The following is a 23,549-nucleotide window of genomic DNA, read 5'->3' as shown; positions in this document are numbered from 1 at the left end:
GGTCAAATTTCCAAATCTCTTTATAGAAGGCAGATTTTATAGGGTGTCTTGCAATTTTCCATTTTGTTGGATCTTGATCTCCTCCTGTCTGCATACCTAAAGATGATCTCTCCCAAAATGGGAAAATTGCTTTAGAACACATTGTAAGCAGCAGATTGGAGATAATGTGAGCTTGACCAAAAATCCTATTATATATTCTTGAATGTTAGTGAACATTTAAATTAATTTAAAGAAGTTATGCATCGGTCTTAAAGCAATGAACATTATATTGTTTCATTACATTTCCCTCAGAATTGTTTGTCTGCTAATTCTACAACATGACTGAGACATATGCCCTTGGGTAAGGATCATTATTTGATTCACTGGTGTAAAGACTGATGATAAGAATGTAATTTAATTTATTTCAAATCTCATCCTACATTTTTATTGACCTTCCAACCTGTTCTGTAAAAGGACCCTAAACATAACTGTGGCTTTGGATCTGATGATTTAGTATGTGAACAGACTTTGCACATTTATTGGTATTTTATTTTTCCACTTTCATTTGCTTCTTTTAAGCTCAAAGAATCAGATTGTCAGAAGGTTATACATTTTTTCCCTAACCCACATGGGGAGATGTTACACCCCAAAATATAAGACATGCAAATATGATCACACATCTTTTTAAATATGTGCCAAAATTCAGAAAACTTTTCCAGGCTTTGTCAGTTTCTTTACATAAGTAGAAGGGAGATGAAATTTCCTTTCCCACATAATTTCACAGCACACAAACCATGAACAGAAAAAAAAAATATATGCCTCATGTAAACAGATATTGGCTGCCAGTGTAATTTTCTATTTTACACTCCATTTTACAGTGTATGTGTTGTTGAATTTGTATAATTGTATGAGTCATTTCCAGGACATCCATTTAATGTTATCTTAAATTCATATACTGATTGGTGCTTAATTAATATTCATTGTTAATGATGTTTTTTATGAACCATAAAAATTGGCAGCACATATAGACATGATTATTTTTAAAAAGCATAAAGTGAGATATTTATAAAAAGATCATTCAATCCAAGTGTCTATTATTTTTCAAAGGAACATAAGAAAATACATTTTTTTCTGTTTGAGGGACTGCTTTGAAAATGCCCCAACTTGGTGACCACTGTACTTGGCTTCACAACTGAATTAAAGAGAGATAAAATATTCTATCTCCTTATTTCTACCAGAAATACATCAAGCAGAAAATGATAATACTTTTATTTTGAGTAGTTTTGCAAGTCAATTTGAGTCAAAGTTTTTCCTCTGAAATAAACTTAATGTAGTCTGAAATGTTGTGAAGACTACAATCAATATGAATGACAGTTCAGGGTACTGGCCAGATATGCTGCTTACTGATGCCCTCAGAAGGTTGGTGTTTTCCTTCCTGCCTGCCTGTCTTCCTGCCTTCCTTCCTTTATTTATTTTTTCTAGCCTAGAAAGCAGCCATGGAAGTTGAGTGGTAGACTAAATAAGAAAACCATATTAAATAGATCAGTGAGATTAACCACTTAAAGCTTTCAAAACTTTTATTAATACAAAATACTATCATTTTACAAATATTTTAGGTATCTTTGGTAGTACTATTAGGTTCTATTTTAAATTTTTTAAAAAAATAATAATTTTTACATTTTGGAGAAGTTTTTTGTTGACAGCAAAATTGAGCAGAAAATACAGAGTCCCCTTATACCCTCTGCCACTACACACCTACACACACACACACACACACACACACACACACACACACAGCCTCCCTCACTACTGGCATCCTGCAACACAACAGTACATTTGTTGCAACTAAAGATTTACAGATACATCATCCTCTGAAGTCTTCAATTTACATTAGGGTTCACTCTTGGTGTTGCACTTTCTGTGGGTCTTGACAAGGGTATAATGACATATATTCACCATTGTAGTACCATACAGAATAGATTTACTGCCCTAAAAATCCTCTGCATTCTTCCTATTCATCCCAACCTGCCCTTACTCCTGGCAGCCACCTATCTTTTCACTCTATCAACAGTTTTGCCCTTCCCAGAATGTCACATAGTTGGAATCATACAGTAGCTTGCCTTTTTAGATTGGCTTCTTTCACTTAACTAATATGCATTTAAGTTTCCTCCATGTCTTTTTGTAGCTTGATAGCTCCTTTCTTTTTAGCACTAAATAATATTTCATTGTCTAGATATATCACAGATTATTTATTTATCCATCTATTAAAGAACATCTTGGTTGCTGCAAGCTTTGGTAATTATAAATAAAGCCACTATAAATATACATGTGCGGTATTTATGTGAACATAAGTTCTCAATTCATTTGGTTAAATACTAAGGAATATGATTGCTGGATTATATAATACGAATATGTTCAGTTTTGTAAGAAACTGCCAACTATCTTCCAAAGTAGCTGTACCATTTTGCATCCCCACCAACAATTAACAAGTGTTCCTGTTGCTCCACAGCCTCACCAGTATTTGGTGTTGTGTTTTGGATTTCAGTCATTCTGATAGGTGTGTAGTGGTTGTTTTAATTTATAATTCCCTGACCATATATGATGCAAAGCATATTTACATATGCTTATTTTCCCTCTATATATCTTTTCTGGTGATGTGTCTGTTCAAATCTTTTACCTATTTTTAAATTGAGAAGTTCATTTTCTTATTGTTGAGTTTTAAGAATACTTTGTATATTTTGAATAAGAGTCCTTTCTCAGGTGTGGGATTTTTTGCAAATGTTTCCTACCATTCTTTAGCTCATCTTCTCATTTTCTTTACATTGTCTTTTGTAAAGCAAAAATGTTTTATTTTAATAAATTTCAGCTTATCAATTACTTATTTCATGGATTGTGTCTTTGGTATTGGATCCAAAAAGTCATTGCCATACTCAAAGTCATCTAGAGTTTCTCTTAATGTTATCTTCCAGAAGTTGTAGAGTTTTGAATTTTACATTTAGGTCTACGATCCATTTTGAGTTAATTTTTGTGAAATATGTAAGGTGTGTGACCTCATATAGATATTGTATAGATTTATTAGATTTACACAAAAGTATATAATCTTAGGGGTGTTAATTTAAGTGGTAATGTGTTTTTAATTTCAAATTCTACTTGTTCACATTAAAATATTCTTCTACATTCAATTTATTTGAAAACAAACTAAATAAATATAAGCTGCACTTCCCAGAATATGATAGAAATGTGTTTGAATAATTCACATATTGTGAAATAATAAAATCTTAATATAATGCAAAATTGTATGTAGCTACATAATAAGTATGTATTCTATGTAAAAATAATAATAAAAATATAAGGCTTGTTAAGACTTTAAATGCATTCTCTCATTAATTCTCACAACATTCCAGTAAGGTTACAACTATGATTTTTCTCATTTATAGATGAGAAAACTGAGACATCAAAAGCTTAAGATACTTGCCCAGTGTCTCCAATGAGCAAGCAACAGAGCTGAATACCATGCCATGGGTGACTCAAAGTCCATGATCTTAACACTTGAATGATACCACCTTATTAAATGTGGAAAATGCCCTCCTGGTCAACTTTCATTTGGTATATTTTGCCAAAATATTTCTATTGTTTCTTTCAATGGAAAGCCTCATTAAAATTTTTTATAGAGGTTCCAATCCCTCTTATGTTATTGTTAAAACTCTACATGAAAAGAATATACTGTGGGAGTTAAATATTTAAATTCTGTAAACATTCTTGATATTTACAATGAAGAAGGATATACACAGTAGCATTGAAATAATATTTCCTGGCCAAAAATACTGCAGGTTTTGACTACTATGAACATTCTCATCTCTCTCTCTATTTTCTTACTTTATCTTCTTTATTTATTGTCACCAAGTTGTGTCTTCTTTTCTTTTTTTGGAGAGAATTCTTTAATCCTCACTTCCTCTTTTCCTTTTCCTTTTAGAAGTTGTCTACTTAGGCTAGTTCTACATCACCTTGTTTAGATCACTATAAAAGTTAGACTATGTGATTTTATTCCAAACTAGCCTGTCTTCTTGAGGGCAGAAGATCTATCTATCTATCTATCTATCTATCTATCTATCTATCTATCTATCTATCATCTATCCATCATCTATCTATCTATCTATCTATCTATCTATCTATCTATCTATCTATCTAAAACATTGATCTCAGTAGTAGTTCAACCAATACTTTTCATTGATATGAGGGCTCTCCTTGTGGAAAATTAGATTATTTAAAAATCATCACTCTCTTCCCCACTTTTTGGGGGGTGTGGAGAGGGAAGGGGAGCAGAATTCACTTACCTGACTCTTATAACTGGGCTTGCCAATGCGATTTGATTTGGTCAATGGACTTTAACAAACAAGATGCTAGCAGAGTTATAAACAAATGTCTGGTTGAATTTTTATTCTATGCACTTTTGAATTTGTCAAAAGACCATATCTGGGCTAGTTCACTGGTCCCAGAAAAATGAATGATGCATAGAGCCAAACTCAGCCTATATCAACCCATGTTCGGCATATATACAGAGTTTTGAACATAAATGATTGTTGTTTAAACTAATGAGTTTGGGGGTGGCTAGCATTACCATTGTGTCCATCAAATGATACAATACCACATTTAGAAAACAAATCATTTATAAAAATATGTACCACTTTACACGTAGTCAGATTGGCCCTATTCCAAAATTCTGAATAAAAATTATCATGATTTCTCAGTTAAGATAAAAATAACATTGGGGTTTTATTTAATCAAGTGAAGAAAAACTTTGCTCTCCTCTATCATTAAAAATCAAGTTCTGAAAACCTAAATACCTCACATATCTTTTATCTTACCTTCTGCTTATAACAGATAAGAAATGACATCTTAGTCTCTAATGTTTCTTCTACTTGCATTGATTCTTCACTTTGATTTACAATGTATTTTCCAATTAAGGTGGATATCATCAATTATCACCAATATACCACATTTAAAACTAAATGATTATTGGCATTGAGGAAAAAACACATTATTCTCATCAGAAATTGTGATAATTATAGATTATTTGATAAAAGTCTTGTACAACCATTAAACTGTATTTGCCAATCAGACAGCCAAATATATATCTTGGTTCTATGGAGAAATGCAGTGTGAAGTAATGCAGGACAATGGAAAGTGACCCTATCAGAAGCAATAGTTCACGGTTCCACTTTGGGCTCAGGTCCTACCTAAAGTAACTATGAGAAAAATCAATCTTTCTGGGTCTCAATTTTCTTACATTAGAAGAAATGAGTATATTTGCTTCAATTACCTCAAAAGTCTCTTTCAATTGGAATGTTCTACAATTCAATTTTTATTTTATTTTATTTATTTGAGAGAGAGAGAGAGAGAGAGAGAGAGAGAGCATGAGCAGGGGGAGGGGCGGAGGGAGAGAGAAAAGCAGATTCCTTGCTGAGCAGGGAGCCCTACATGGGAGCTCGATCCCAGAACCCTGGGATCATATCCTAAGTCAAAGGCAGATACTTAACCAACTGAGCCCCCCAGGTGCCACTATGATTCAATTTTTTTAAAAAAATAAATAAATACCAGTCCTTGTCCTCAAAGTAAAATAGAGAAAACTGCTTACTTGGAAGCTGGTGGGGTGATTATTTGCTTCCATGGGGAAAATGTATTCATCATGGCTCCTGCACAAAAGCCTGACCTGCTCTTCGTACATCTCCAGCTTCTTCTAGGACTACTCCCCAGGTCCCTCTCTGTCCATTCTTATCTTACATCCTGGAATCTTATCTGCTCCTCAAAAGGAACTTATCTTCTTCATGTACTGATCATATTGCCCAGCTTCCAGCCTTAGTAACTCCTAATTTAGCCTCAGTTCTCAGTCCAAGTTAACCTCCTCTTCCTTCTCCTTGAAACCTGCATTAAGTGCTTTGTTTCAAAAGGCACATTCTGTTTTTCATTCTTACACATTTGCAATTTTTTTGTTAAGTGTCAGTCTTTGTCCCACTAGACTGAAATCAGTGACTAAGTCTCTTATTTGTTGCTATGTACCATGTCCTCTCCACAATGCCTGGCACATAGTTGAAACTCCATGAAAATTTTAAAATTGATATTACTTTTACTGTTCTGCCACTCATTCTGTTTCTGGGGTGTAGAAACAAAGGGCTTAGTTCCCATAGCAGATCGGGATAAACAAAGTTAAATTTGATATTTTAGGAGCAGCAGTTTTGTGAAGGAACTTGATGTATTGAAGGTAAAATAAAATTTAAAAATCCTTTAAGCTAATAAATAGCAAGAACAAAAAGTATAAATCTTATTCTAATATAAAAGTTTTCATGAGTCATGCTTAAAAGCCCTCTTTATTCTGAGAGGCAGTTTGAAATGTTATCATGAAAATCCCACACAAAATAGGTGTGACTTTGTATTTTTTTTTTGAAAGAGAAACCACTTTTTACAGGTTATGAGATTTCAACAAAGAAAATAAAAATGATGTAAAAAGAAGAGATATCTCAAAAGACACAGTAATGGGAAAACTCAAGGATGCTCACTAGTTCAGTGTTCACAGACCTGATAGTAAAGTATTAAATCTGAGGTAAATTCTGAGGGAGAGATTCATCTTAAATTTTACACAAAGAACATCCCGCTAATGGTATATTAGTTAAATACAGTGAATGGATATCAAGTATAATCTTCTTGGACAGTACAATGAATATATCAATATTTAATTTATCAAATAAGAGAATGTTAGAACTCAAAAGAAATGCAGGGATGATTTAGTCCAATCTCCTTGTTTTACAGATATGGAAACTGTCCTTTCAGCAAATATTGAATCAGCGGTACACATGACATGACCTAGAGGAAAATAGTTATTTACATGAATAAATTTAAACTCCAACCTATTTGTAGAAACATTGAAATATAACTCTGTAATACACTAATATTATGTTAGTATATGACAAATTATTTCCTAAGAAACTAGAAACTTCAATTTTATTTTCAATATAATTAAACATTTTTATTGTTGACAGTATGCTTTTTAAAGAGAATATTATATCATATCTAAGTATATTCTATAGATGATTTTGATTCATTAAGTTGGATTCAGTTGAGTTACAAGACAGGATATGGATAAATAGAAAATATTTGCAAAATGAAACAATGATATGTCTATTCTTTATGTAATTTTATTTCACTAATTTGATTTTCTAGCACTAGAAATCTAAAAAATATACAGGTTTAGGAGATTCATAAATTCCAAAAAAAAATCTTGAAAGATCTTTATTTATTATTGTTAGTTTCTGCTTTAAAAAAGTATCTTTAGAGTTAAAAATTTGAAAACCAAGTGTAATATAGTAATTCTTTCATTTTGAAAGCTGTTTTGGCTTTACACTAATCTCAATGAGCTCTTTTGCAGATTACAATTTGATATATTTATTGAGCTATTCATTTGAACTGTGGTCAGTATTGTGGGGTGTACTAATGGGTTGTGAAGGATCTCTGTTTAAATGTACTGACTAAATAAACCAAAATGTACACACACAATTAATTCTTTTACCAGATATTATTTCTCCATTAAATAAATATATTTTGATGAAGACTCCTTTTTTTAACCAACTCTAATCAGAAATACAGCAAGGCTTAATTTCTGGATCCTACAAATGGTGACTTCTGGAGAAATATCCTAATAAAGAGATGAAAAAAATTCATATAAATGGAACAAAAAAGAAAAAAAAAAGCTCATATAATTAGAGATAAAGAAGGATGTTTCCAGTTTCAATAAGTCTCAGTTTCTTACAAGAACAAGTTAAATTTTCTTAGGCATGTACTGCCAGGACTGAGAAATAAGGGGTTTATTATGACGAATTTTTACCGTGTACCACTTTGCATAAGCCTAAGAGTATTTTAAAGAACAATGGAAGAAATGAATGCAATTGTAAGCACTTCATTTGTTGTTTAGGTATAAATTTTTATTTTCATAAACTCTATTATATCACTGACACTATTGCTTGTAATAGATGTAACCCTCAAAAAAAATTAAATGCTGCGAAGTATAACCACTTTAAAAATAAATTCTGAGATTATTCCTAAAACAATTTGGAATAAAACGTTTCTGCTTTTTTGTCAAAAGTTGTTGATCTAAGGGGCTCCTGGGTGGCTCAGTCGTTAAGCAGCTGCCTTTGGCTCAGATCATGATCCCTGGGTTGGAGCTCTGCATCGGGCTCCTTGCTCTGTGGGAAGCCTGCTTTTCCCTCTCCCACTCCCCCTGCTTGTGTTCCCTCTCATGTGGTGTCTCTCTGTGTCAAATAAATAAAGATTAAATCCGGAGTAAATTCTGAGGGAGAGATTTATCTTAGATTTTACACAAAGAACATTCCACTAATGGTATATTAGTTATATAAACTTTAAAAAAAAAAGTTGTTGATCTAAGTGATGAATCACTAAATCTACACCTGAAACTAATATTATACTGTATGTTAACTAACTAGAATTTAAATAAAACTTGAAAAAAATTGTTGAAACATTTCACTCATATTTTTTTTCTTAGCTCTCTCAAAATAATACCATTAAAAATAACACAGCTTACATTAGTGTCCATTTTGAAACATTACTTGATAATTTTAACACAGAAATTTGTTTACACTTTGACTAAGATACAATTGATAAACAATAAACTGCACATATGTAAAAGGTGCACTTTGATGAATTTTAACATATGTGTATACCAGTGAAACCAACACCATAGTCAAGACAATGAATATACCTATCACCCCCAGAAGGTAATCATATCTATCACCCACCCTTAGCAACCATCCTTCCTTTTAGTCCAAAAAACATAATTTGCCTTCTGTTACTATGAATTTTAGTTTGTATTTTCTAGAGTTTTATATAAGTAGATTCGTGCAAAATGTATGTTTTCTTTTTTGACTTTATTTTTGTGAGCATGATGATTTTGATTTTCATCCATATTGTTGCATGTATTTTCTAGTCTTTGTCCAGACATTTGCTTTCATTTCAACTGGACAAATGTCTAGGAGTGAAATGGTGGGATTGTATGTTAGGCATGTGTTCAAGAAACTTGCACATGATCTGGTGAGCACTGGGTGTTATACACAACTAATGAATCATTGGACGCTACATCAAAAACTAATGAGGTACTACACATTGGTTAATTGAATTTAAATAAAAAAAAGGAACTTGGCAAAATATTTTCAAAAGTGGTTATATTATTTTATCTTTCTACTAACAGTGTATCTTAGAAGTCCTGCTGTTCCACTTTCTGAAAGGCAATATTTTTTAATCTTCACCATTCTAGTGGGCATATAGTGGTATCTCCTCACAGTTTTAATTTGCAGAGACTTAGTAACAGTGATGGTGAGCATTTTTGTCATACTTCTTAGCCATATGTATGTCTTCTTTCATCAAGTGTCTGGTCAAATTTTTTTAACTCAATTTAAATTGGATTTTCTATTCTATTACTCAATTCTTAAGATTCATTATATATTCTGGAGACAGGTTCCTTCTACATACATATATTTGCAAGTATTTCCTTCCAGTCTGTAGTTTGATTTCATTTTCTTAAGCAGTTCCTTTGATGACCAAATGTTTTTAATTTTGATGAAGTCCAATTTATCAATATTTTCTTCTTTAATGTCTTCTTGACTTGGGGTGCTATTATAAAATACCATAAACCGAGTGACTTAAACAACAGAAATGTTTTTCTTTCAGTTTCCGAGATTGAGATTCCAATGTCAGGGTACCAGCATAGTCAGGTGCTGGTGAGGAGTCTCATCCTGGCTTACAGACAGCTGCCTTCTTCTCTCTGTGTGCTTACTAAGGCTTTTCTCAGTGCAAGTGCTTGGAAAGAAAGAATAGGCTCTCCAGTGCTGCTTCTTATAAGGATACTAATCTCATTATGAGGATCTCACTCTCATGAGCTCATCTCAACCTAATTACCTCCCTAAAGCCCCATCTTCAAATACCATCATTCTGGGGTTAGGCTTTTAGCATTTAATTTTGTGAGGATTTAAATATTTAATCTATAACATATAAAATGCTTTTGGTCTTCTAAGAATATTAACCCTAAACTAAGGTAACTATACTTTACTTCTATGTTTTCTTCCAAAAGTTATATAGCTTTAGCTTTTATATTTAGGTCTATAATCCTTTCAAGTTAATTTTTGTATATGGTATAAGATCAGTGTTGAAGGTTTTTTGTTTTGGCATGGGACTATCCAATTGTTTCAGTTCTATTTTTTATACCTATTTATATAAAAAACCTCAAATAGCCAAAGCAATCTTGAAAAAAAACAAAGCTGGAGGTATCACAAACCCAGGTTTCAAGGTATATTACAAAGCTATAGTAATCAAAACAGTATGGTACTGGCACAAAAATAGACACATTGATCAATGGAACAGTATAGACAGCCCACAAATAAACCCACATTTATATGGTCAACTAATCTATGACAAAGAGGCAAGATTATACATTGTGGAAAGGACGGTTTTGTTTTTTTCTAATAAATGGTGCTCGGAAAACTGGACAGTTACATGCAAAAGAATGAAATTGGACCACTTTCTTATACAATACACAAAAATAAATTCAAAACGGATTAAAGACCTAAATGTGAGACCTGAGACCATAAAAATCCTAAAAGCAAACATAGCAGTAATCTCTTGGAAATTGGCCTTAGCAACATATTTATGGATATGTCTCTTAAGTCAAGAGGAACAAGGCAAAAATAAACTACTGGGAGTACACTAAAAATAAAAAGGTTTTGCACAGCAAATAAAATCATTAACAAAACAAAAAGGCAATCCATTCAATGGGAGAAGATATTTGCAAATGTTACATTTGATAAGGGGTTAATAACTCAACACCAAAACAAAACAAAACAAATAAAAAAAGAAAAGAAAGGAAAAAAGAAAAGAAAAAACAATCCCATTAAAAAATGGTAGAGCACCTAAATAGACATTTTTTTTTTCCAAAGAAGATATATCAAAGGTCCACAGACACATAAGAAGATATTCTTTTTTTTTTTTAAGATTTTATTTATTTATTTGAGAGGGAGAGAGAATGAGAGATAGAAAGCATGAGAGGGAAGAGGGTCAGAGGGAGAAGCAGACTCCCTGCTGAGCAGGAAGCCCGATGCGGGACTCGATCCCGGGACTCCAGGATCATGACCTGAGCCGAAGGCAGTCGCTTAACCAACTGAGCCACCCAGGCGCCCACATAAGAAGATATTCAACATCAGTAATCATCAATAAAATGCAAATAAAAATCACAAAGAAGTATCATCTCACACTAGGGGCACTTGGATGGCTCTGTCAGTTAAGGGTCTGACTCTTGAGCTCAGTTTAGGTCTTGATCTCAGGGTTATGAGTTCAGGCCCTGCATTGGGCTTCATACTGGGAGTGGAGCCTAACTAAATTAAGTTAGGTGGAGCCTACTAAAAAAAATAAGATATAAATATCATCTCACATCAGTCAGAATGGCTAGTATCAAAAAGACAAGAAATAACAATACACTCCTACATTAATTGCAGCATTATTTACAATAGACAACCCAAATCAAGTGCCCCTTAATTGATGAATGAATATAAAAGATGTGTATACATACATACAGAGTGGAATATATCACAAGAATGGATGAGGTCTTGCCATTTGTGACAACATAGATGGACCTAGAGGGTATTATCCTAAGTGAAATCAGTCAGACAGAGAAAGACAGATACCATATGATTTTACTTACATGTAGAATCTAAAACCAAACAAAACTAACGAACAAACAAAAAACAGACAGACTCTTAAATACAGAGAACAAACTACTGGTTGCCAGAGGGAAAGTGGGTGGGGGGATGGGCTAAACAGAGGCATAAAATTCCAGTTATAAAATAAATAAGTCACAGAGATAAAAAGTACATCCTAGGGAATATAGTCCACAATATTTTAATAATGGATGGTGACAGATGGTGACACTCACTTTGGGCATTGAGCAATGTACAGAATTGCCAAATCAATATGTTCTACACCTGAAACTAATATAACATTGTACATTGATTATACTTTAATACAAAAAGAATAAAAAATATTTTACACAATTTTTTCCATTATTCCCATAAAGTTATTTCAGTGATAGCTAAGCAAGAGATATCTCAGTGTCAAATTAATCATGTCAAAAACAAAGAATTGGCACTACTTTCAAATCATCTCAATCAACCTCATAATTGTTCTGATGATTTGAAGACAAAGAAAACTGGGACCAAAACTTAGTTCATAAATGATGGCATTAAGGCACAGACACTAGGATTAATGAAGAATTTTGTCCATTATGGATGCAGACTATTGGTAGAAATTACAGAACTCTAATATTTCTTTGTTTCATTTCCCCTAAAAAAGCAAAGAACATATTGAATATTATTTATTCAAATGTTACTTTCTATGAGTAGACACTCTCTTAGACCCATCCATAATGTTTTCCAAGCTAATATGTTGTGAAAATAAATAAATATATTTAATTCTGAAAGCACTGATTTGTAATATAGATCTTCCCCTTTTTCTATGTTGAAAGAACTCAATAGCAAAGAGATGAGAGTGTGTTAATCAGAGCTCATTTAGTTATAAGTGATAGAAATTGAACTAGCCATGGCATAAACAAGGAGAAGTTTATAGTCTTATATGATTGGATAAATCAAGGTCTAGTGTTCCCTTCAGATGGTTAGGAGTTTCAATTATGCCCACAGTACTGTTTTCCATTCTTTCCATTTGTTGATCCTGCCTTGTCTCTATTGGCAATTTATTGATATAGGGCAAAAAAAGTTGGTCCCCACTAGCACAAGTTAAATGATCCTTAAGGTTTACAATCTCAGAGGAGATTTCCTTTCAACCAGAATCTATATAAATTGCCCTGGGTCCTGGACTGATAACTGTATCAAAGGGAATTTTGATTAGTTCAGCCCAAACCTATAGTTCTATACAGAATTGGAAGAGATAAGGTTAAAGCCTACAGTAGCTCCGTTAGTAGGAAAAAATATGCAAGGGTTGCTCGGCAAGCAGAAAAACAGATTCAGACAGAGAGGGGGAAAAATCTACTCCGTGGAATTAATATATACTAGAAAAAGCTGGATTTCTTAAAAAAATAAAGTACATAGGGAATGTCAATACATTTTGAAATTATTATCTATTTCATAACTTAGAAAACAGTCTAACAAAATATAAAAACAACTTTAATCCAAGAAGAGATATGAAGAGAGTTATAGCCAAAGAAAACAATTAAATATTTTTACCTTTAAGTAAAAAATGTCCAAATGATTTTATAGTTAAGTTCTCTCTTACTCTCAAACGTATGTTATTCAGACTATTCCAGAGCATTGACAAACTCCCTGACACAGTCTGTGAAACTCCCTTATCATAAAACTAGCATAAAAAGAAACGATAGTCTAATTCATGCATTTGATTAGATGCAAAAGTTGTAATCAAATTATTAGTAAATTGAATCTGAGAGTGTATTAAAAGTTCAGAAACCATGCTCAAGAAGATTTTATGCAGGAATAGTAGTTTATTCCAGCATCAGGATACCTATGAACACAGTTTAAGGAGTGACGTAGTTCAATATGCACTTGTGTCAATGAATGGAGAAAAGTGACTTTATCAGCTATTCTTAATAAAAACTCAGAATAAAATAGGACTGAGAAGGAACTATGCAGATTTGGTAAAAAAAAAAATGACTCTTTTCTACATATCTGTGTCAAATATCATGTGAAATGTTGAAATACCAAAGTCATTTTCATCCAAAGAAGAACGGGACAGAAATGCTAGCTCTCTTACTATAATTTAATATAGTTTTGGGAATTCCAATCTGTTCCTGCAGTAGACCTCTGGCAACAATGTTGATACTACTTTGGGGATAAACACAGATATGCTAAGGAACCTGGAGGGAATGAAGGGAAGCACCTGAGTCTCAAATGGCAATGTAAAGCAGTCATCCAACATCAGATCTACTCTTCTCCCAGACATGTCAGGTGAGAATAATAAACCATATTTATGACAGTATTAGTGGGGTTTCTTATAATTTGCTCATAGTGACTTCCCACAGTTAAAATGCCTAATTATCAAAGAATTAAATTAATAAGCATTAATTAATATAGCTAAAAACTACACAGATATACAAAAATCAACTATTCTTTATAATAGAAATATAATAATAAAAATAAAAAACAGTTCTTTCTAATCAGTTATAAATCCTACTACAATCCACCAAAAAAGTAGGAACGAGTTAGAAATAAAGCTATCATGAATGAAAAAGAGACTGCACTAAATAAGAAAAACCCATAAATTTTAAATCTGAGAAGACAAAAGATGACATAATGAGAAGACATTACATATTTATACTAATATAGACCAAAGCAATATATAAAATTGATGCAATTCTAATAAAAATTCACAACTAATTCAGCAAAAGTATTTTACAATATAGATGGAAGTTAAGTGTACAAGAATTGTCATGGAAATTTGAAATAGAAAAATCATAGCAGGAAACTCTTCCCACAAAATATTTTAAAAAGAAAACCTTAAAACTAGTGAAATTGAAGCAGTCTGGTTTGAGCAGAAAAAAATAGTTAAATGCATCCAGGCGTATATAAAAACCTTTTATGTGATAAACACGACATTTCAATTCTGTGGGAAAATGTCCTAATTAATAACATTGTTGGCAAAATTGTCTTTACATCTAAAAGAAAATACCCAGTCAAAATACATAAATTCCAGATGAATTAAAGTTTGAAATGTTATATATATATATTAACTTTAATAAAATATTATATTTATATATTATATTCATTGTATTTATATTTAATATATTATTTATAAATTATTCATAAATCTATATTATTTATTAAATATTTAAAAGATGCACAACACAAATACAAGAAGAAATGCCATAAATAAAAGGAATGATAAATTTGATAGAACGAAGAAACCAAAAACTTGGTATTATTTCAATTTCATCGAATCAAAATAGACTGAAAGAAAATATTTGCAGTGTATGAACAAACTAAGGGATATACCCTTTATGTGCCCCAAATGCCTACAACTTGTTATGAGTACAAAGACTAAGCAAGAATGGGCTAACTTAATGTGTATATCCATAAGGATATACTAGGTTATGCTGGACTAACAAATTAACCCAGAGATTCTAGAGGTTTAACAAAACCGTTTATATTTTGCTCATGCCACTTATTTTTTTAAAGATTTATTTATCTATTTGAGAGAGAGAGAGAGTACACACACTCGCAAGTGGGGGAGGGGCAGAGGGAGAGGGAGAAAGAAACTCAAGCGGGGGCGGGATCTCACCACCCTGAGATCATGACCTGAGCGGAAACCAAGAGGCAGGCTTAACCAACTGAGCTACCCAGGCACCTCACGCTCATGCTACTTATGCTGTGTAGTTTGGGAGATGGGGTGGGGTGGGGACCTCTATGCTCCATACTCCCTCAGGAACACAAACTGAAGAAAGCAACATCAATTTGTAGCTGTATACCTGGAAGATATTGCCTTCTTTTCCCTTTTGAGAGAGAACACCAATGTAATTCAATGCTTTGGCCTGGGAGTGACTACAGTCACTTATTCATATTTTAGTCATCACATGGCCACATTTCACTTCAAGAGGACAGTAAAGTATAATTCTCTGTTGACCCCGAATTAGGGGAAAAGTAGATAAATCGTGACCATTAATAATGCCTTCCAAAGAGCATGAAGCTGAAAAATTTCAAAGAGGATGAAGTCCAAGTGGCTAATAAATCTATGACAAGATGATCAACAACCTTGTAGCTATTAAATTCAGTAATACCGCATTTATAACATGTCAGATTGGCAAACACCTAACAGATTAGTAGTATTCCTCTTTAGCTTGTAGGGAAAAGCCTCCTTTTTACACTTCTGGGAAAGGGAAAATATAAAATTTAGGAAATAATTATTCAAGATGCATTACTTATTTAAATGTACATACTATTTTCAAAATCTGTTTCCTTAGTAAAAAAAGAGAAGAAGAAGAAAATGTATGGATACTTGTACAAGAATATGTATTTCAACATTTTAATATCATGATAAAGACAATGACCCAAATGACTATTGATTCATGTTTAATTACAGTGTGTACATTTTGTGGGCTATCGTATAGTCATTAGATGAAGGCCACCTATCCAAACAAATTGACTGGAAAAACAGTTATGATATAATGAAAAGCAGATGGAAAGTAATACGTACAGTATACCAAAATAAAGGTAAAAGAAGAGAAAGAGAGAGAAAACAGTGGGAGAAAAAGGGAAGAAAAATATGCTCTTATAAACATAAAAATATAAAATCTATATGCCTGAATTGTTGGTTAAGATTTTTCTGTATAAATTAAATTATCATCAGAAGCTATCTATGAAATGTTCTAATTAACCTCCCAAAACATTATTTGATAGGTTAAAAAAAATGACACCTCCAGCATTAAATATGCATTTTCAAGAAGATAAGTTTTTTGTTTGTTTTTATTAAATGTGAACTTCAGTTTGGGTTAAACACTTGTCTGATGATTGTCTTATTTTCAAATCTTTGGTATCAATCCATCTCATCTCTGGCATATGCCCTTATTAGTAAAAACTTGCATTTGACAAATAATGGAATTTCTATTCCTCAGTTCCACAAGGCAAGAAAGGGAATGTCAGTTCACTTTAAACCATAAAAATTAATGATTCTAAATGTTTAAATAAAATAATCATCTTTCATGAAAATGTTCCACTTCAAAATTTTAGGTCATCCCATAAAAGCAGATGACTTCATCAAAATTTTAAATTCTGGCCATGTACTCTAGTTGAGAGTTATTTTAATATTTAAATATCTAAATAAACTTAAATTTAAGCTAAGATTTATATAAATAATATGTTTCTAAAAGGCAGCAGTCTTAAAACATAGAGTTCACAGTCATAGCTTAATTTTGCCACACACTAGCCATGTGATCTCGAACGAATTACCTAATTTGCTCTGCCTCAATTTCTTCATCCATACAATACCCATACAATAGGGCTAATATTACCTACCTTACAGGTTTGCTGCAGTTGATTAAATGAGATGATGCATGTGTTTAAAACAGTACGTGAGGACTCAACAAGTGCTATTAACACTATATTGTTGAGAATGCACTCCATCACACAACTGAAAATCAGTCAAATAATTACAATATCTGATTTCTGGAAGCAGCAAATGATGTCACTTTCAGAACTCTATGAAAGCTGGAGATTTTTCTTTATATGCTTCTGCCATGGACTTTAAGCTCTCCTACCAAATATTTCTAAAGAATATAAAGTTACCATATGGAAATAAAAATGTACAGACATTTGAAATCAGGTAGCTTTTGTTGTGTATATGTGTTTTTTATGTGTGGCTGATGGGACAATGGGAGCTCAGTAGTTTAACTCAATCTTGTGGTGCCTTCCTATTTTTTTACACTGATCAGGGTCTTCAACTTGTCTTTAGGCTTTAAGGTTTCTGCTTCCTCAAAACACTTAACATCTATATAGGATGTAATATTGTATAATAGAGAGCATCATGAAGTCAACAAACTTAGAGTCTCATCTAGGCTCTGCAGTAAGTTAATGATCTGATACTCATGTCCATTCACTCACACATTCCACAAATATTTATCGAATGGTTATTATGTGTTAGGCATTGAGCTGGGTACTGAGAATTATAACAGTAAACAAAACAGACCAACTTCTTATCATCATAGTGCTTACACCCTAGTTGGTTTTCAGATCTGTTAAATTGAGTTAAAATTGATACCTCTCAGAGTTCTAATGAGATATAATGAATTAATGCAGGTAAAGTGATTGCAATATACAAAGTTCTTGGTAATTATTAATTATCCTTTTAATGTTGCTTAGGTTTTCTCAGATGAAGATGAAAATACATTAAAAAAATTGTGCAGTGTTAATGGATGCTAATAGTTCCAGTGGAAAAAACTATCTTCCTTTCTGGTTAATATGCATTTGAAATAATGACAATATAAAACAAGAAAAAAATGTAATGTTTCTGAGGCTAATGGAGCAGGATAAATAGCTAGGTTATTCTTCCCTTTTAGCAGGAACACCTAGTGTCATATCTTGAATCATAACTTTGGCAAACTCATAAATCTCCTACAGAGCAGATTAGCTGTTTTGTTATACCCCAATATGGACATCACTGGTTTTAACAAGTAAGGAATATCATTAAACTTCTTAAGATTACAGTGGTAATTTATTCATTTCTGCTTTTGCACACAGTAATCAGCATACTTTCATGTACATAATAAATATTAAATGAATTTTAATTGAATAAGAATGAATTACATTTATAATAAAGAACTATTTTCTTGATTTGCAACATTTGTTGCCTCTTTATAGTTTAAGATAGTTACTGTCCAAATTCTATAGAATAAAGCACTGATAGTTCCAAAGATTAAAGCTGAAGTTCTAAAGATAATGACAACTTAATTAGGCAATTATGTATCATTTTATATTCATAGATACATTTTTGGTCTCTCAGTCAATAGTATGGTCTTAAAAAAAAAAAAGAAAGGTCATTTTCAAACTGAGTTTTTTGGAGCCCTAAGGTTTCCCTATACTCAGAGGGAATGAGGGGCAATCTGACCATTGGGGGATGCCAATCCTCCTTCCTGACCTTCCATCAGAGCAGCCCAGCTTTTAAATTTTTTTTTCTATTTTGGGTTTCTAAAAGGAGATTTCATTTGAAAACTTATTTTCTTTTAAAGAAAGTTTCAAAAGCATGGTCCTAGGCAATTAGCAAAACACAATTTAAGAATTAAAATACATTGTAAAAAAGAAACTCTAGTTACATAATTTAGTTGCTACCTTTAAAATTAAAAAAATAAAATATACCAAAAAATACATATTTAATTTACAGGAGATTTACAGTCAGTGCTATCTCATGCAAAATCTACAGATGAGAAAAAGAAGATATCTTTAGATAAAATCTGGGAAGGTTTTTTAGCAGGTGTTCCATTTAGAACCAACACACTACTTAACAGAGAGCATGGTAATTATGAAAATTATTTTTAGTAGGCAAAGTTGCTAAAGCTATCTGCACATCAAAATTTGAAACTTCTCAAAATGAACCCTGCTTCAACTCTGAGTTCAGGTTTTAAATTATGGAGAATGCAAAAATATGATTTTCACAGTAGGAAAAAAAATCATGGTAAACTAAATCTTTAAGGACATACTTTTCCCTATATTATATCACATTATACATGTTAAATCATTTGTTCAGCTTTACTAATCACTTATCATGACATAGCAAAGGGTTGCTAATGGAAATATGAAGATAGATATGACATATTTCCATCTGGTAATATAGTATATATCTGACACAGGTCTTATACAGCAGAGAAAATGTTATTTTGTGATGAGTGGAGTTAAGAAAGTCTTCACAGAAGAAATATTTGAATTTTGTCCTGAAGGATGAGTGATGTGATGCTATTTAAATAAGAATAGAGAATCCAGAGGAATTGCCTGAATGTCCAGAGAGGAGAGTTATGAAACAATTTGCTGGGATGGAGAATTACAGAAAATTCGATAAAATTGTACTGTAGAAAGAAAAAGGGTGAAGAAAGCTGGAAGATAAGACGAATCAAGGTTGTGGACCTTATCTCTAAGCAATGAAAAGTATGGAAACACCTACAGCAGAAGTGTAATATGACATTTTTCTGCTGCTGGAGAGCACCATTCACAGTGTGGACCTTGGATTAGAATAGATTGAAGGGAGGGAGAAGAATAAGCGCATCATTCACTAAGAATCGCCTATGTTGGTTTCAGCTATCTCATCTCTGTAGATACTTGTGCTTAAATAGTTGGGTATGTTTTTCTCTGTCACTATATCATGATTTCCCTGAGAGATAATACCTGGCTCTTCTTCCTATATTCAACAATTCATTCAGAAGCCAGCACATAGCAGATCCTTAGGATTTTTTTTTTAATTATTTGTTGAAAACTGAGCAGAAAGAAAACAAAATAATGTTTAATTGTGCTACTTTACCATGTACTTCAGCTCTTGAACTGCAGCAGAGTGGAGAGCTTTGTGAATATTGATAGAACTCCCCTACTGCTCCGACATGTCCATGAGCTTTATTATAACTGTGCTCTTTGTTGAAGCTTTATCATTAATGATTAATATAGTTTCTAAGGTTTAAACAACTGTAGGTTCTCTGACAGGTAATCTTCACAGGGTGAAGAAAATAATAAAACCAAGAGGAATATAAGGATGACAGTTTCCTTTAGCCATTTAGAGTGGAATTTTTTTTTTTTAAATCAACACATCAAAACATAGATACTTTCAACAAAAGCTGACTATTCTTTAAATGTAATTTTGTTTTATTTACTGAGGATAGATGTGGGTTTTTAAATGGAGGAGGGGCATATTTAAAATGATAATCAGGGTAACCTTTTTATTTTTTTAACTGACATTTATACAGATTTCCTGAACTATTCAAATTAATATAGTGCCAAATTTAGTCACAAGTTAAAAGCACAGGATGCCTGTGTTCTGTCTCCCTGACAACATCATGCATTCAGTTCCATGTGTCCAGATACAAAGGCATGGCAAGCCAATGTTTGGAAAAGGAAACTGATTAAAAATTATTATTATGTAAGTAAGAGAATTTTACACAGCTGTTGTTGAAATTGAGAAGGTAGAGAATAATGAGTTTTACCATAACAGAAATGATAAAATCAAGCCACATAATCTTCTGATGGTTTCTTATACATTTTCATCTCTTAAGGTATAGATTTCAATTGAATTTATTAACATTTACTATTTTTTTCAGTCAGAATTCTATATTCATATATATACAGTGTGTATATATTCATATATATAGTGTGTACATATTCATATATATGTACACTTATGTACACACACACTATATATGTGTGAGCATATATTTATAAATAGTGTGTGTGTATATCTCCTTTGTCTCTATTTGAGTTTAATCACAGTTCATCATATGTCAAGGATATTTATGATTTTATAACACTTGCCTCTATCTCTTATAAATGGAACTAAAACAAAATATTTTGTTGTGCACAGGTAATTAACATCAGTCTGCATCACTACCAACACTGGGTGGGCAGTAGCAATTTAGCACATCTGTGGTCTATGACTTACATAGGAATTGATAATTTGAACACCAAAACCATGTATTTGATCTGAGAGAATAACTGGTCGATCCCTCTAACCCCCTCAAAAAATGGTACCTTGGATTCTTGGAGGAATTAAGTCCTTTACTTTAAGTATTAAATAATTAGTATATTATTTTTGCCAGGCAAATTGTATAAAGTATATAAAATTACATTGTCTATTCTGGGAAAGGCTAGGAGTCCAGAGTGACTAATACATAGGGATAGTACAGTGGACTGGGGAAGAAATGAGGAGTGCAAAATAGACACATTGTAAGGGGGAAAGAAAGGTAGGTCTATGTTTACTCAAAGAGAGTGAAATCAACATTTATAGTTAATTGAAAAAGAGGAGTATTTTGTTAGAATATATTCTTGCTTGTGTTTTGGGAAACTTTTATTTCATAGATGCAATTAAACTTGAATTTAAAAGTATTCTCTGGTGGTATTAAGATAACATATTTCCCATAGTAGCAATTCATCATTACCTTTGTAGTTAACCTTGAAGCCAACAGATCCGACACTTTCATCTGTTTGAAGGTGCAGCCACATTTGGCTACTCATGCTCACTATCAAGTCTGGCACAAAGCTTCCAGTCAGCCTAAAAAAGAGATGGACGGAGAAGAGAGAAATGGGCTATTAAAACACTCTCTGAATGCAAATTATGAGACAGAACTGTTTCTCAATACTTTCTTGGCTAGAAAAAAACAACTGTCAGATAAACTTGCAAAACTATGCATTGATGTAATAGAACAAACAGCACAATTTAGTGATCAAGATTTATTATAAGTAAGTACCATTTCGTACGTTTAACTAGGTTAGGTCTTTCATAAACCCTCAGGCAAGATACTAAATTTTAGACTATCCGCGAATCTTATACTTCTTTTTGAACTGAAAAGAAAAGAGTATCTAAAATATCTTTAATTTTTTTAAACACCAGGAATGCTCTTCATTTTAACCTTTCAAGTTTTGCAGAACTTTGTTCTAAAGAAATATTGTGAAAAATATTTAAGCACTGTGCAAAACAATAAAATGGCAAGGCATATAGTATATCCCTTTGCAGTACTGATATCAGACTACATATGTCATTTTTTTACTGCAAATAATTTTATCTTAAAGAACATGCTGCTAATTTGATGTAGCATCACTGAATCTATGCATTAATAATCTCATTCAGTAATGCTCAATTTTATAACTGTAAAAAGGGAAATTACCTTATGTTTCCTCTACCATTAATTATGTTACAGTCACATACTTGAACCAAAGCCAAGGGTCATAAAAAGGAGGAAAGCAAATGAGTAAATAAGACCTTGGGGGGAAAAGTGCCTAGAATAGGAAGAGGAAAAATAAATGGACTCACTGCTGAGTAAAATATCCATAGTGTTAGGAAAGTCTAAGTTATATACTAAAAAGATAGGTTTTTAAAAGGGGGAATGCCTAAGTGTTTATGTACGGTATTGCTAAAACCATGAGGATTGCTGAGAAATTACGTGAAGAGAGAACGTATAAAGTTTTCTTCTGTAATAAAATGGGCACCTTAAAGAGAGCAGGTTTTTGGATGGCGGCTACACTACGATTAAACCAGCAGAGGGCAGCACCGATGCCCGTATCCTCGAAGTGACCCGGCAGCAAAATGCTTTGCTCCTTATCCAGCCACCAAAAGGGTAAAATATCATCAGAGGACTGCGTTAAATATAGCTGTGTCACCAGTGTCCAGTGTTACAGAATTTATGGGAATCTATTGCAAATAAACCCAGTTAAATATTATGAGCTAATTATGGGATTATATGTGATACTGAGGAACACCGTGAAATATAAAATACTATATTATGGAATTTTAAACTATATTCATTGTCTTCCTGCCAAATCAAATTTAAAATTATTATAATACAAAAGATATATGTACATACATTCTCCTTTGCAATATAGGTGTATATTTGTCCTATGTATACATATCTGTGGGTACACAAACACACACACACACACACACACACACACACACACACACACACACACCCCTACCATTTGGAAAGATCTTTCAAAGAAATTTTGTGGCATATGAACTTCCAATTTTCAAATTGGTGAGTTCATAAGTACTACTCTTTTGAGCTCTAGTAGCGAGACAGGTTTATGGGCAAGAGTGAGAGCTCAAGCTCAGAGACGTGACAGAAAGCAAAATGATTTCATTATGAAGTGGGCATGAAAGCTTAATACTACAGGATATACATCAGATACACCATATCAAATATGCCAACAATCTGCCTCACACTAACTATTAAAAGTTAGTGTTTTCAGGAGAGGATTGCATAATTGCTCCTTCTTATGTTCTCTTATTTCCTTTTCAGTCCTGAACTTTTACCACCC

At 32.6% G+C, this 23,549-nt stretch overlaps 1 protein-coding gene across 4 annotated transcripts in view; it reads right to left on the bottom strand.

The window, feature by feature from the left end:
* Positions 1-23,549, bottom strand: part of CSMD3 (CUB and Sushi multiple domains 3) — a 1,163,243-nt gene that overhangs the window by 523,014 nt on the left and 616,680 nt on the right. For all 4 annotated transcript variants that reach the window (XM_028122520.1, XM_088023099.1, XM_028122521.1 and 1 more), the window contains one exon: positions 21,674-21,786. In XM_028122520.1, coding sequence (XP_027978321.1) covers positions 21,674-21,786 — 113 coding nt within the window. The remainder of the gene's footprint in view (positions 1-21,673; positions 21,787-23,549) is intronic.

The sequence above is a fragment of the Eumetopias jubatus genome, unplaced genomic scaffold, assembly GCF_037043125.1.
Source record: "Eumetopias jubatus isolate StellerSeaLion01/CBP00866 unplaced genomic scaffold, mEumJub1_p1.0 scaffold_4, whole genome shotgun sequence".
Taxonomy (NCBI): Eukaryota; Metazoa; Chordata; class Mammalia; order Carnivora; family Otariidae; genus Eumetopias; species Eumetopias jubatus.
The sequence above is the reverse complement of the archived record's forward strand: the minus strand, read 5'-3'. Positions and strand labels throughout refer to the sequence as shown.